Source organism: Rhinopithecus bieti, unplaced genomic scaffold (genome assembly GCF_001698545.2).
Source record: "Rhinopithecus bieti isolate Rb0 unplaced genomic scaffold, ASM169854v2 scaffold_41644, whole genome shotgun sequence".
NCBI lineage: Eukaryota > Metazoa > Chordata > Mammalia > Primates > Cercopithecidae > Rhinopithecus > Rhinopithecus bieti.
The window spans coordinates 974,316-988,375 of NW_016817838.1; the positions used below are offsets into that span (position 1 = coordinate 974,316).

General features: G+C 45.9%; 1 protein-coding gene across 6 annotated transcripts in view; it reads right to left on the reverse strand.

Annotated features, from left to right (window-relative positions):
- The window catches only part of RHCE (Rh blood group CcEe antigens), a 72,946-nt gene that overhangs the window by 55,504 nt on the left and 3,382 nt on the right, over positions 1-14,060 (reverse strand). For 5 of the 6 annotated variants that reach the window (XM_017856164.1, XM_017856163.1, XM_017856162.1 and 2 more), the window contains exon 1: positions 7,595-7,897. The exons of the other annotated variant lie outside the window; for it this stretch is intronic. In XM_017856164.1, coding sequence (XP_017711653.1) covers positions 7,595-7,742 — 148 coding nt within the window. In that variant the 5' untranslated portion in view covers positions 7,743-7,897. Of the gene's footprint in view, positions 1-7,594; positions 7,898-14,060 lie in introns of those variants that run through there. 6 annotated transcript variants of the gene reach the window in all.

A 14,060-nucleotide genomic window follows, 5' to 3' on the forward strand; every position in this document is an offset into this window, starting at 1 on the left:
AAAAAAAAAAAAAAAAAAAAAAAAAAAAAAAAAGACCAGGCACGGTAGCTTCTGCCTGTAATCCTAGCACTTTGGGAGGCTGAGGTGGGTAGATCACATGAAGTCAGGAGTTTGAGACCAGCCTGACCAACATGGTGAAACCCCGTCTCTACTAAAAATACAAAAGTTAGCCGGGCATGGTGGTGCATGCCTGTAATCCCAGCTCCTCAGGAGGCTGAGGCAGGAGAATTGCTTGAACCGGGAAGGCTGAGGTTGCAGTGAGCCGAGATCACACCACTGTACTCCAGCGTGGGTGACAGAGCGAGACTCCGTCTCAAAAAAAAAAAAAAAAAAGAGAGAGAGATGAGGAAGTCAGAGGATCCTGGGTAGGGGCTTTATCGGGCAGAGCTGCTGCCCCTGATCCCAATTCCCTGATTCCAGGTATAGGCGCTCAGGACTTTCCTCCCTAAGGCTCTACACCGTCCCTGAGAGAGGAATTGTGCCTCAGCCAACAAGATGAAATTAGGACAGCAGTTTCCAGGAGCTGTTGACAGAGCTCATGCACCCCAAACTGGTCAGGAAATAACATTTGTTTTCAGGTTTCTCCTCCCCCTGCCCCCTCATCCTCCCACTTCTCCTGGGCTCCAGGTCCATTTCCACCCCTCATTATCTGGGCTCCTGCTTCAGGGCTGGGCCCCAGCTCGGAGCATCCTCATTGGTGTCAGCCTCCACCTCTTACAGTCTGCTCTGCACTCACATCAGCTGCTGGTTTGATAAGCTAATGGGCTCTAAGGTGTTCAGGGGTGATAAGAAGTGGATGTGCTACCCGGGCACCCATGCCTGGGCCCAGAGGGGAATTGTACATTCTATGGAAAGCCTTCAGGAAAAGTTTATGAAAGCCTCATGACTTGCAGAAAGAAGTCTAACCTGGTAGTTCAGCAGCAAGAGATAAGGTAATACTCACCATCATTGTAATAGTAGGCATACAGACAGCACCCAACGTTCCAGGCACTGTTCTACGTGCCTTACACACTTAACCCACAACAGCCTCATGCAGGAGGTACGATTTATTATCCCCATTTTACAGATAGGGAAAGGGAGGCACAGAGAGGTGTTATAACTAGTCCAAGTCATAGAGCTAGTAAATGGTAGCAGGAGGATTCGAACCCTGCCTACCTGGGTTTAACAATTACGCCATCCTGCCTTTCTATGTAGCATATATAACGTGACTGTGATGGTGAACAGTGTGGGTCTCTGAAGCAGGTTGTCAGCGTTCAGAGCCTGGCTATTCCTGTGTCCCAGCTTCCTGAGCTGTAAAATTGGGATGAAACAATGCCACCTGTTCAGAGGATTGCCATGAGCATTGAGCTTGCTGGCTCATGCAAGTCACTTCACCCAGCATTGGGCATGTAGTGAGTGTTAGTAACTATTACCCCTTGCCAGCCGCTGATTAGCCGTGTGACTTTAGGCAAGACTGCTCTCCCACAGGCCTGTCGCAAAGAGACCACTCGCAAAGAGTTTGTTTGGATAACAGCACTTTGGCCTTCTGGAACATCCCCATGGGCAGCTGCCTCCTCTGGTCAGCTGCCTCTGTGATTCTGGATCTGCAACCCCTCCCACTCTTGCGCCTCCCTCTGGCCTGCAGAAACTTCAGCACCAACAGCTCTGAAGGCAGACCCAGCTTCATTCCCCCAGGCTCTAGGGTTGACCTCCACACTGTGCTCCCACTGCTGCCTGGGAAGACCTCTGCAGCCTCAGGCTGCCACCACCTCCTCCCCCACAGCTTCTACTCTACCCACAACTCTCACCCTGCTGCAGCCTGGGAAGAAAAACAAAGATTTCCCAAAGGGGCAGATGGAAGCCACAATGTGGAAGGTGCCAGGGTTTGGAATGTTTACATGTCACTGGGAAAACCCCTCTGTCTTCCAGTAGACCCTCTCTCTGCCTCTGAGGAGTATGGGGTGGGGATGGGGGACTGGGTGGTATCCACAGCACAGGACCCAGGATAGTCTCCCAGTTTGGTAGCCTTAGGGAAGCTCTGCATGGTAGGAGATTGTTAACAGTAATGGCCCCCAATGAATCACCAACTGCCAAACACGTGAATGAGGTCATCTGAGGCCATCCCACCCCAAACTGCAGATGCATGAATGACCCTGGGTGAAATCAACAGAAGAACTGCCCAGCTGAACCCAGCCCAGTTGTTGCACCACAGAATCATGATCATGAATAAATTAAAAGGTTGCTATTTTAAGCCACTAAGTTTGGGGTGGCTGTTATGCAGCAATAGGTAATTGATACTCTCTGCTTCCCCTAAGCATCTCATAGGTCCCTTAACTCCAAGCCCAGAATGAACATATCATCATTCATTTATCCTCACAACCTGTCCCTCCCCTTCTGTCTCTCATCTCAGGAACTGACACCTCTCTAAGCCAAATCATACATCTGTAGCCAGCTTTAACTCCCCACTCTTTTCATCAAGTACAGCTGATTTTATCTCCTAAATTTCTCTTGAATCTCCTCCACTGCCCCTGCCCATCTGGTCTCATCACAGGTCATCCAGACCAGCAGTCATTACAGCAAAGAACACATACTATAGAAAATGCTCAATACAATCACTAGGGTAGCTGGAAGAAAACAAGCAGTTCTAGTTTTATTTTTATTTAAAAAACTAAGAAACTAAAGCTTTTGATAATAAAAGCTAATACTTTGTATGTGTGTTAATTCATTTAATCCTTTCAACAACTTAATGAAACAAGTACTATCATCCTCTGACAGAAGCTGAAACAGAGACAGAAAGAGGTTGACTAATCTGCCCAAGGTCTGTAGGATACAGAGGCAAGATTTGAGTTAGTCTAGCTCCAGGAATCCCTGAACTTTCATGCACAGAAGAATCACCCAGAGGGCTTGTAAAAACACAGATTGCTGGGCCCCAGACCCAGAGCTTCTGATCAGTAGGTCTGGGCTAGGGCCTGAGAATCTGCATTTCTACTAAATTTCCGGGGGATGCTGAGGCAGCAGGTCTGGGGACCACACTTTGAGAAACATGGATCTAGGCTATTCTACCTCTAAAGGTACTTTGTGAAGTTTTCAGCTCTGCAAATATTTAATATTCAGATTCACCCAGAAGCCGCCCCTCACTTGCTCAGGATGTCATACAGCCTTGAGTCTCCTAGCTTTGGAAGGTACCCTAAGGGAATATTGGTCCAATGGGATGGATTTGATATGCATTTCTCTATATTCATCATGTTGCAACTAATGGCAGGGTTTTATGTTTTATTTATTTATTTTTATTTTTATTTATTTTTTTGAGATGGAGTCTCACTCTGTTGCCCAGGCTGGAGTGCAGTGGTACAATCTCAGCTCACTGCAAGCTCGCCATCCTGGGTTCACACCATTCTCCGGCCTCAGCCTCCCGAGTAGCTGGGACTACAGACGCCCGCCACGACGCCTGGCTAATTTTTTGTATTTTTAGTAGAGACGGGGTTTTATCGTGTTAGCCAGGATGGTCTCGATCTTCTGACCTTGTGATCTGCTAGCCTCAGCCTCCCAAAGTGCTGGGATTACAGGTGTGAGCCACCGCACCCGGCCATCTCAAATATTTTTTTTTTTTGAGACAGGGTCTTGCTCTATCGCCCATGCGGGAGTGCAGTGGTACAACCCTGTCCCACTGCAGCCTCAAGCTCCCAGGCTCAAGCAATCCTCTCACCTCAGCCTACCTAGTAGCTGGGACTACAGGCATATGCCACCACACCAGGCTAAATTTTAAGTCTTTTTTTTTTTAGAGATGGGGGTCTCCCTGTGTTTCCTAGGCTGATCTTGAACTCCTTGGTTTAAGCCATCCTCCCAACTTGGCCTCCCGAAGTGCTCAGCCAGGGTTTTTTTTTTTTTTTTTTTTTTTTTAATTAACTAATACAGAACTTTTAAAGCATATACAAAAACAGAGAGTACAGCACAATGACCCTACATGCCCATCTCCAAACTTTGATGATTGTCACATGAGACCAATCTTGTTTTTATAAACCTTCTCTACTTTTTCTTTTTTTTCTGGCATAAAGCCAACCCCAGATATCATGCCATTTCAATGTGCCTCTCTAACAGATGGAGCCTTAAAAAACAACAACAACAACAACAAAAAACCCACCATGCTTTTATCACACCTAACAAAATTAACAATAATTCTTGTATATCATAAGATATTCATGCTGTATTCATATTTCCTGATTGCCTCAAAATGTCTTTTTAGAATTGGCAGGTTTGAATAATCTATTATAGTTTACCAGGACTGAATTCAATTAAGTGGATTGACAGGTTAAGTTAGGGACCTAAGTTTAACTCAACTAACTTTCACAAAATGAAGTAATTGCTTAAACAACTCGTGCAGAAAAACACAGATTGGAAGCACAGAAATAATGGCAGCCAACTGAACAAAAAGGAAAAGACAGAGTGAAACTTCTCCTCACACAAGCTGTCAGTCACATTCGAGATTAAAAAAATGTCGACCTAATCAGATCTGACAAGTCAATCAAGACAATTTCAAATTATCAAGAAGGCTCTGAGGAGTGAATTTTCATCCACTATCGTCAACTGTAGTAATGGACCCTGCCTAGAGATTGACACCATTATGATTAGTAATTTGAGAATATTATATATTTCATTTTGATCTCTTTGAATTTTCCTAATTTGTATGTATTTATTATAACATACAAAATATATTAATGCAATAATACTTAAAGTAATACTTAAAGTGTAACATATAACCATGGTACATGCTCAAAAAATGGTGTGTATACCATTAGAAGGTTGAAGCCCTTGGGCCAATACTACACTACAGCCTCCATGCTGGTCTCGTGTCTCAAGCCATGCCCCGTCCCCTGTCTCCAACACCAGCCCTGGCATGGCTTCCTCCATGACCCAAATCCAAACTTGTCACACTCCTGTTTACTATTTGGACCTCAGACTGAAGCCAAACTCCTTATGCAGCCCCATGAGTCTACCACCCACTGCTTCCCTCTTTATTTTTATTTATTACTTTTTTTTTTTTTCAGACAGAGTCCCACTCTGTCACCCAGGCTAGAGTGCAGTGACATGATCTCAGCTCAGCAACCTCTGCCTCCTGGGTTCAAGCAATTCTCCTGCCTCAGCTTCCCAAGCAGCTGGAACTATAGGCACATGCCACCACATCTGGCTAATTTTTGTATTTTTGGTAGAGATGGGGTTTCACCATGTTGTCCAGGCTGGTCTCGAACTCCTGACCTCAGGTGATCTGCCCAACTCGGCCTCCCAAAGCGTTTGGGATTACAGGCATAAGCCACCATGCCCAGTCCCTGCTTTCCTCTTTGTTTTTTGTTTTTGTTGTTTTTCTTTTTGAGACAAAGTCTCGCTCTGTCACCCAGGCTGAAGTATAATGGCCTCCCAAGTAGCTGGGTTTACAGATGTGTGCCACCACACCCGACTAGTTTTTATAATTTTAGTAGAGATGGAGTTTCGCCATGTTGGCCAGGCTGGCCTCGAACTCCTAACCTCAGGTGATCCTCCAGCCTCAGCCTCCCAAATTGCCGGATTGCAGATGTAAGCCACCTCGCCAGGCCCCTTGCCTTCCTTTTTAGGCTCCAGGGCAATGCAATGTTAAGCCCAGGCTCAGTCTGCTCTAGTGTGTGCACACGCAATGGCACCCACTGTGCCCTCACTTGGATGACCCTCCTTTGTCCCACAGGTAACTCCTACTGAGACTTCCAAGACCTGGTTGGGCAGTCACCTCCCTCCAGAAGCCTTCCCTGACACCATCATCTCCCCTACCTGGGTTGTGGACCCTCCTGTGAGCTTCCGTATAAAGTGAGTTTCTGAGGACATTTTGTACCTATGTTAGTAGCACGGTGCAGGGGTAAAGAACATGGACCCTAGAGTCAATCTACAGGGTTGGAATAGTGGCTGCTATACCTACTGTCTTATATGACAAATGACTCAACCCCACTGTAAAATGGGGCCATGATGCATAATGGTTAAGTGTAAGGAAACTAAATCCAGGATGGCTAAATTTAAATATGCTGTGCTATTGCTAGCGGAGCGACCTTGGGCAAATTACTCAACATCCATATGCCTAGTTTCCTCATATGAAAAATGAAGATCATAATAGTACCCACCTCATGGGGTTGTTGTGAGAGTTCAGTGTAAAGCCCTTAGAATAGTGCCTGGTACATAGTAAGTGCTCATAAATATCAGCTCTAATCATCATGTGTCTGGATCGCACATTGGCTGTCATACATGGTTGAATGAATGGAATGCATTGAATTGTATTGGATTGAAATGAATTAAAATTGTGCCAGCTCTTGTTTGTCTGTCACTCAAGGCTCCTCTCTGGGCCAGCCCTTTAAATGGTATAAGGTCTTCCCTCCCTAAGTCCTACTTGTCACTGCCATGGGCCCCAGGATGACTTCTCTTTGCTTTTAGTTAACTGGTCATTAATACCACCTGGGAACAAGCAAGCACTCAACCAGGCTCGAGCTCCAGCTTTGTCTCAGGGACGTTCTTCAAGGAGGCCCTGTCCATTATCAACAACGTATCAGCCCACTGAAATGCCTGAAACTCATTTCAATATTTTTAAAAAAGCGAAGTCACACCATTGTGGACATCTGTCTTATTTACAGTTGTCTCATCACAGTCTGGGAATATTTTTAGCTGAATATAAAATAACCATCATCCTACCCTCCCCTTCAGTCATACCTTCTGGTTCTGGATTTACAGAGAGCGTGCAGACTTCCCAGCCCCTAAGTGAGAAGAAAGCTGGGGTCGGTGGGGGTGGGGATGGGGGGTAGCAACAGGATGACGCTTCCAAAGGAAAAGTAGTATAGAAATGAGCAAGAGAGCCGGGCGCAGAGGTTCACGCCTGTAATTCCAGCACTTTGGGAGACCGAGGCTGGAGGATCGCTTGTGTCCAGGAGTTTGAGACCAGTCTGGGCAACACAGGGAGACCCCCATCTCTACCAAAAAAAAAAAAATTAGCCAGGCATGGTGGTGCGCTCCTGTGGTCCTAGCTACTTGGGAGGCTGAGGTGGGAAGATTGCTTGAGCCCAGGAGGTCAAGGCTGCAGTGAACCATGATCATGCCATTGCACTTCAGCCTGGGCGACAGAGTGAGACCCTGTCTCAAAAAGAAATAAGAAATGAGCAAGAGGCCACAAAAAGGAAACAAAACCAAAACCCAACAACAACATGAAATTGCTTGCATAAGAGAGCTGCACTTGTATCTCTAAATCTATAAAAATAAAAAAAATTAAAAAAAAAATTCCTTGCCATTAAGGAGAGAGAAGGGGAAGTAGAGAAGCAGAGAATTATGATGACCATTTGGCAGAGGGAATTTGAGGAACCCCAAAGAGGACGCCTCTCACTGCACTGAAAAATCAAGGCAGGTTTCACGGAAGAAGGAACATCCAGGCTGCTTCTAAAGGAAAGCTTACATTGTTGGCCGAGTTTCGGCGCAATCTATGGAAGAAGATGGGGGAATCCTCTTCCTTGGGATTTTGTACAAAGGAACATCTGTGCCCCTGGAGAACCACAGGCCTCCCCCGCCCCTACCCCTGCTATTTGCCTGTGTGATCACTTTTCCAATGAACCCTCACCTTGATAGGATGCCACGAGCCCCTTTTGATCCTCTAAGGAAGCGTCGTAGTAGGTAAAGAAAAAGAAGAGGAGAATGAGAGCTGCTTCCAGTGTTAGGGCCCAGAGGGGCAGGGAGCACCGGACAGACCGCGGGTACTTAGAGCTCATCCTATGTCCGTCTCTGTGCAGCGGTTCCACCAGCACCAAGCATCACCCCTCTCTCCAACACTTACTTGAGGGCTTGAGGGAGCGATAGGGGAGACACCCGCCAAAGGCCTTATCTCAGGCTGCAAGGCTGGCTGTGCTGGCCTGTCTATGGAGTTAACACGGAAGCAGAGGGACTATGACGGGGAGGGGAGGAAATGTATGTTTTCCAATATTAAGTCATTCTTTCAACAAGTAGTTGCTGCATTCCAGTTATAGGTTCCTGCTGTGCTCAGTTTAAAAGAGGGCATTCTATTCCTTCGACACCCAAACATAATCCTTCTTTACTCTGTACTTCAGTCATCTTCACCATAACCTTGTAAGAAAAGCAAGAAACGGATCAATACTCCTATTTTATGAATAAGGAAACCGAAGCTCAGAAAAGGTTTTCTTTTTAAAACCTTACTACATGACAGAGAGGGCACCCAGTGAGCTCTTAACAACAATGTATTGAATGAGAATGGATGAAACCAAGAATGGAGCTGAGCCCTGGGGAGGATACAGATAGGACCCAAGTAGAACTGACTCCTCATAGTTACACAGTTGAAATTATTTACATTTGAATTTGTATTTAAATCTATGTGTTTCTAAGCACTTTAAGGGTGGGTGGCAGAAGAGAAAGGAGGCCTGGGTTTGGCTCTAGTAAAAACCTGGAGGGGATCCTGATCCAGCCTTAGGGTAAAGTTGCTCCTACCTCTGGTCACCTCCTCACAGGGCAGCCCAGGACTCTGCCTGGGGCACTACAGTGCATTTGAGGAAGGCCACCAGCCTCAGCATCCCCATCCCACAGTGGTGGACAGTCCAGTCCCCTGGCATGAGCTTTAAGGGGCTTAGGACTTATTTCTAACCCTGCAGCCAACTTCCCTTGTGGCTCCTATCCATATGCCTGGCTGAAGGTCTGGAAGGTCTGGTACATGGTAAGTGTCAAGGAAGGAAGGGATGGAGGGAGGGAGGAAGGGATGAAAGAGGAAGAAAAGAAGGAAGGAATTAGAGATTCCTTACTTTCTACAATGGCCCCAGACACTGGCCACTGAGTGTAAACCGAATGTGTGGAGCCCCAGAGAACAAAGCCAGGGCCAGGAGCTGCAGGAAGGGGGAAAGTGGAAAGTGAATACTTTATTGACCATTACAGTTGTCCACTGAAATAAATACTCATGAGGTAGTGAGCACCCTGTCACTTGGGGAATGCAAGCAGAGGCTGATAGTTACTTGTGAGAAATGTCTTGAAAACAATTCCTATGTAGATCAGAGGAGATTTTAATCACCCGGTAGAGTCCTGTCATTTTGTTTTTAGATGAAGAAACCAAGACCTAGATAGGTCATACCCAAGGTCATTTAGTCATTTGGCATCTGTCATTTCTTGCTCAGTGCAGCTTTATTTACAGAAGGAAAAAACTGAGACTAACCTAAATGTCCACTAGCAGGGGGTTAGTTAAGAAAACTGCAGGACATGTAACTTGCTACCAATATGATGATTCTGAACATATGCAGGAAAAGCAAGAGGAAAATGCTTTTATCAAAACTGGCACAGAGGATATACTGTTTAGTGAAAAAGCAAGTTATATAACAGTATGTACAATATATTCCCACTCATAAAATAATATGTTAGCACACGCATAGAAAAAAGTTGGCTGCAAACCGCCAAAACATTGGTTACTTTTGCTTTATACATTTTCAGAGCTAACTGATATTAAGTACTTGCTGGCCACCATTCTAAGCACTTTACATATATGAACTTAGTTCATGACACTAGGATGGGTACTATTAAGCTTATATTACAAATGAGTAAACTGAGGTACAGAAAAACTAAGTGACTTGCTCAAGGTCACAGGGCTAGTAAGTAGTGGAGCTGGGACTTGAACCCAGGTAGCCTAACTTCAGGACCTGGGTGTTTGACCACTAAGCTATAATCTAGATCTGGGGTCCCTGACCTTTTTGGCACCAGGGACGGGTTTTGTAGAAGACAATTTTTCCACAGACCGGGGTGAGGTTGGAGTGATGGTTTGGGGATGAAACTGTTCCACTGCAGATCATCAGGCATTAGTTAGATTCTCCTAAAGAGCACGCAACGTAGATCCCTCTCATGCACAGTTCCCAATAGGGTTTGTGCCCCTATGAGAATCTAATGCTGCTGCTGATCTGACAGGCGGCTTAGCTCAGGCGGTAATGCCTGCTGGCCTACCCCTCATGCTGTGCGGCCTGGTTCCTAACAGGCCACAGTCTGGAGGCTGGGGACCCCCGGCCTAGATTACTTTTAAGTCTTCTTCCAATTCTGAAAGTCTAGGAACGTGGGGTTCTAAGCCCTCTGCTACCCCAACAGCAAGTAAGGGGGAGGGTACCCCAATCTCCAGAGGTCAGAAATCTCCATTCCTCTCACAATTGCCTCCTGGTTCTGATTTCTGCTCTATTTCTGGCAGTCAGTAATTCTTATAAACTGGGTTTCCTGAGAAGGAACTCCCCTGCGCAGTGGGATAAATAGATGTGACCCCTGCCAACCTGGGCCCAGTACAAGCTCTGTAAACCAGGCAGCCAACTGCACCTACCTGCCTGAGGGCACCAGATGTCAGCAAGATGAACACTAAAGATTTCCAGGCAATGCCAACCCCCGTACCTGACGGGCATGTTTACCAGCTGGCAAACAGTGTGGGTGGTAGCTGGTTCCAAGGCACTCCAAATCCCTATGCATCCTGATCCTGCCCCCGTAAGGAAGCAGCAGGGACTGACTGCTTGACAAGAGGACCCCGCTCCTCGCAGAACAGAAAGGCTTTCATTAAGAAAGGGAGGTATCCCTGCAGTTGGCCTCTTCCGACAGATTTGTCAAAAGCAGAGTTTTTGCTCTTCCCCTCTGACTCATAAAAGGCCCCGTTTTCTGACTACAGTTCCTGATATTCTGTCTTTAAATCTTCAAGGCAGGTCACCTGCTACAGAAAGCACAAGGGATCTAGGATTGATAAGTCGAAAACCAAATACAGTGAAATGTTAATTGTTGATTCTAGCTGTGAGATGTATGGCTTTTCACCGTACAAGTCTTTCAACATTTTTTGGTAGATGTTTGAAATTTTTCATAATAAAATGCTGGGAAAGAAGCACTCTGTGCACCTGCTGTTCTCTCTGTCTGAAACACTCCTCCTACCAGATACAGATGGCCTCCGACTTACGATGGTTTGACTTAACGCTTTTCAACTTTATGATGGCGCGAAAGCAACACACATGCAGTAGAAGCCATGCTTAGAGTACCCATCCCACCACGCCTCCGTCTTTCACTTTCCGTACAGTACTCAGTACATTACAAGAGATATTCAATACTTTATCATAAAATAGGCTTTGTGTTAGATGATTTTGCCCATTGTAGGCTAATGTAAGTCTTCTAAGCATGTTTAAGGTGAGGCTAAACTATGATGTTTGATAGGTTAGGTGTATTAAATACATTTTTGATTTACAGTATTTCCTACTTACCATGGCTTTATCAGAACATAACCCCATCGAAAGTCAAGGAACCACTGTACTGGCTTGCTCCACACCTCACTTCCCTGGATCTGTACTCCACCATCCCCTTCTCAGGGAAGTTTTCCCTGACTGCCTTATTTTTTTTCTATTTTCTTTTTTTGAGATGAAGTTTGGCTCTTGTTGCCCAGGCTGGACTGCAATGGCACAGTCTCAGCTCACTGCAACCGCCACCTCGCAGGTTCAAGCAATTCTCCCGCCTCAGCCTCCTGAGTAGCTGGGATTACGGGCGCGCAACACCATATCTGGCTAGTTTTTGTATTTTTAGTAGAGATGGGGTTTCACCACGTTGGCCAGGCTGGTCTTGAACTCCTGACCTCAAGGGATCCGCCCGCCTCGACCTCCCAAAGTGCTGGGATTATAGGTGTGAGCCACTGTGCCTGGCCTCTGACTGCCCTACTTAAAAGGACAGCATCAACTCCCCTTTCTGCTCCCATTGACAAGGGTTCCTTGTGTTCCCCTTTTACTTTCCTTCACAGCACTTACTAGCATCTGACGAAGTCTATATTTTTGCTTGTGTATTTAGGTTTTTTTTTTTTTAGATGGAGTCTTACTCTGTCACCCAGGCTGGAATGCAGTGGCACGATCTCGGCTCATTGCAACTTCTGCCTTTTAGGTTCAAGCAATTCTCCTTCCTCATCCTCCCAAGTAGCTGGGACTATAGGCATGAGCCATCACACCGGGCTAAGTTTTGTATTTTTAGTAGTGACAGGGTTTTGCCATGTTGGCTAGGCTGGTCTTGAACTCCTGACCTCAGGTGATTTGCCCATGTTGGCCTCGCAAAGTACTGGATTACAGGCATGAGCCACTGCGCCCGGCCTTGTATTTGTTTATTATCTACCTTCCCCTATGAGAATCTGAGCAACACGAAGACAGGGACTTTTGACTGCTGTGGTTGCTGTTGTATCCTCAGCACCAGGGAAGTCCACAGTAGGTGCTCAATAAATATTTGTTGGCTGAATAACAGCTTCCATTTCTGGAATGCCAAGCATGGAACCAATCATTTTGCATATGTTATTTCATCAGATCTCCCTCTCAAGCCTGTGAGTGTAGGCATCATCACACTTACAAAGGAGGAAACTGCTGCTCAGAGAGGTGGCGTGAGTACCCAAAGCCACACAGCTAATAAATGGCAGAGCTGGGACCTAACCCAGATCCATCTGACACCACGGCTTGTGTTGCTAATTACTTTGCAATTCTGCCTCCCAAGTTACTAAATCGCCCAGTCTCAATTTCCGTATGAGTCAAATAAGATGATGTGCTCTGGTCTCCTCACAGGGTTATTACAAATGTGAAAATTTGTCAGCAGGCCTGGCAGCCTGAGTTACAGAAATGAAGCTGAGCAACTGCTGCTATGACCACGGTATCCTGGCCTGAGCAGACAGGCTTCCTGCAGGTGTGGTGAATCGAGTCAGAGAACCCATAGCTTTCCCGTGTAATCATGACTTTTCTGCAAAAACCAGACTCCCTGAGAATACCTGCCACGCCCTCCTACCTGAGTCAAGCTCAGTCATGGGCAGTGACCAATGAGGTAGGAGGTCCTCCAGTCCCTCCCTGGAAATGTGTCCATGCCAAAGGTATGACCTTACTCTGGGCACGTTTGGCTAAAGTGCAGCTAAGTCAGTCATTCATTGATTTAACACACATGAGCTTTGGAGTCAGGCAACCTGGTTCAAATTCTGGCTTTGGAATGAGCTATGTGACCTCGGGTAAAACAGTCAGTGTCTCTGTGCCTGTTTCCTCATCTGGAAAGGCAGAAAATCAGAGTGTCAATCTCACTGGGTTGTTGTGAAGATTCAACGAGGCAGTGCATAAAGTGTCAGATGTGTAGAAAGCACTCCATAAAAGTTAGCAATTATGATTATCACACAAGCTTGGCAAGTTTACTGTAGAAACCTTTGAAAATACAGATGCATAAAGCTAACATAAAATGTCCATTTCAATCTCTCCAAAAACCAGCACTACGTTTTGAGTGTATATCCTTTCAGATGTTTTCTATTTCTGTCGATTTAGGCCTTGTTTTCTCCCTACAAAATGGGATTACACAGCACATACAGTTTGGTAACTTGCTATTTTCATGAACTCTATATCATAAGCAGTTTCCAAACCAGGAAAATCTTTCTACAACACTATAACATGGTGGTTAAAGAGTCCAGGCTCTGAAAGCAGACTGCCTGGATTTGAATTCCCAACTCTGTTACTCTATGTGATCTTAGGCAAGTGCCTTAACTCCTCTGCGCCACAGTGTCCTCATCTGTAATATGGTACCAGTAATCTCTATCTCATAGGATTGTTGTGAGGATTAAAACAAAATGTATCTGATACTTGGAGTGGTGGCTGCAATATTAAGTGCTGTGTATAATCATCCTCCATGCCACACTGACTTCCATGGTAAGGATATGTGATAAAGTCTTTGGTCAGTCCTCTTCCAAACTATCCCTGTTCTAAACACTACAGTGAACATCTTCCATTAACATGGTTCTGGCCTGGTGTGGTGGCTCACGCCTGTAACCCCAGCACTTTGGGAGGCCGAGGCAGGTGGATCACCTAAGGTCAGGAGTTTGAGACCAGCCTGGCTAACATGGCAAAACCCCATTTCTACTAAAAACACAAAAATTATCCAGGCGTGGTGACGTGCAACTGTAGTCTCAGCTACTCTGGAAGCTGAGGCAGGAGAATCACTTGAACCCAGGAGGTGGAGGTTGCAGTGAGCTGAGAATGCACCACTGTACTCCAGCCTGGGTGACGCAGCAAGACTCTGTCTCAAAAAAAAAAAAA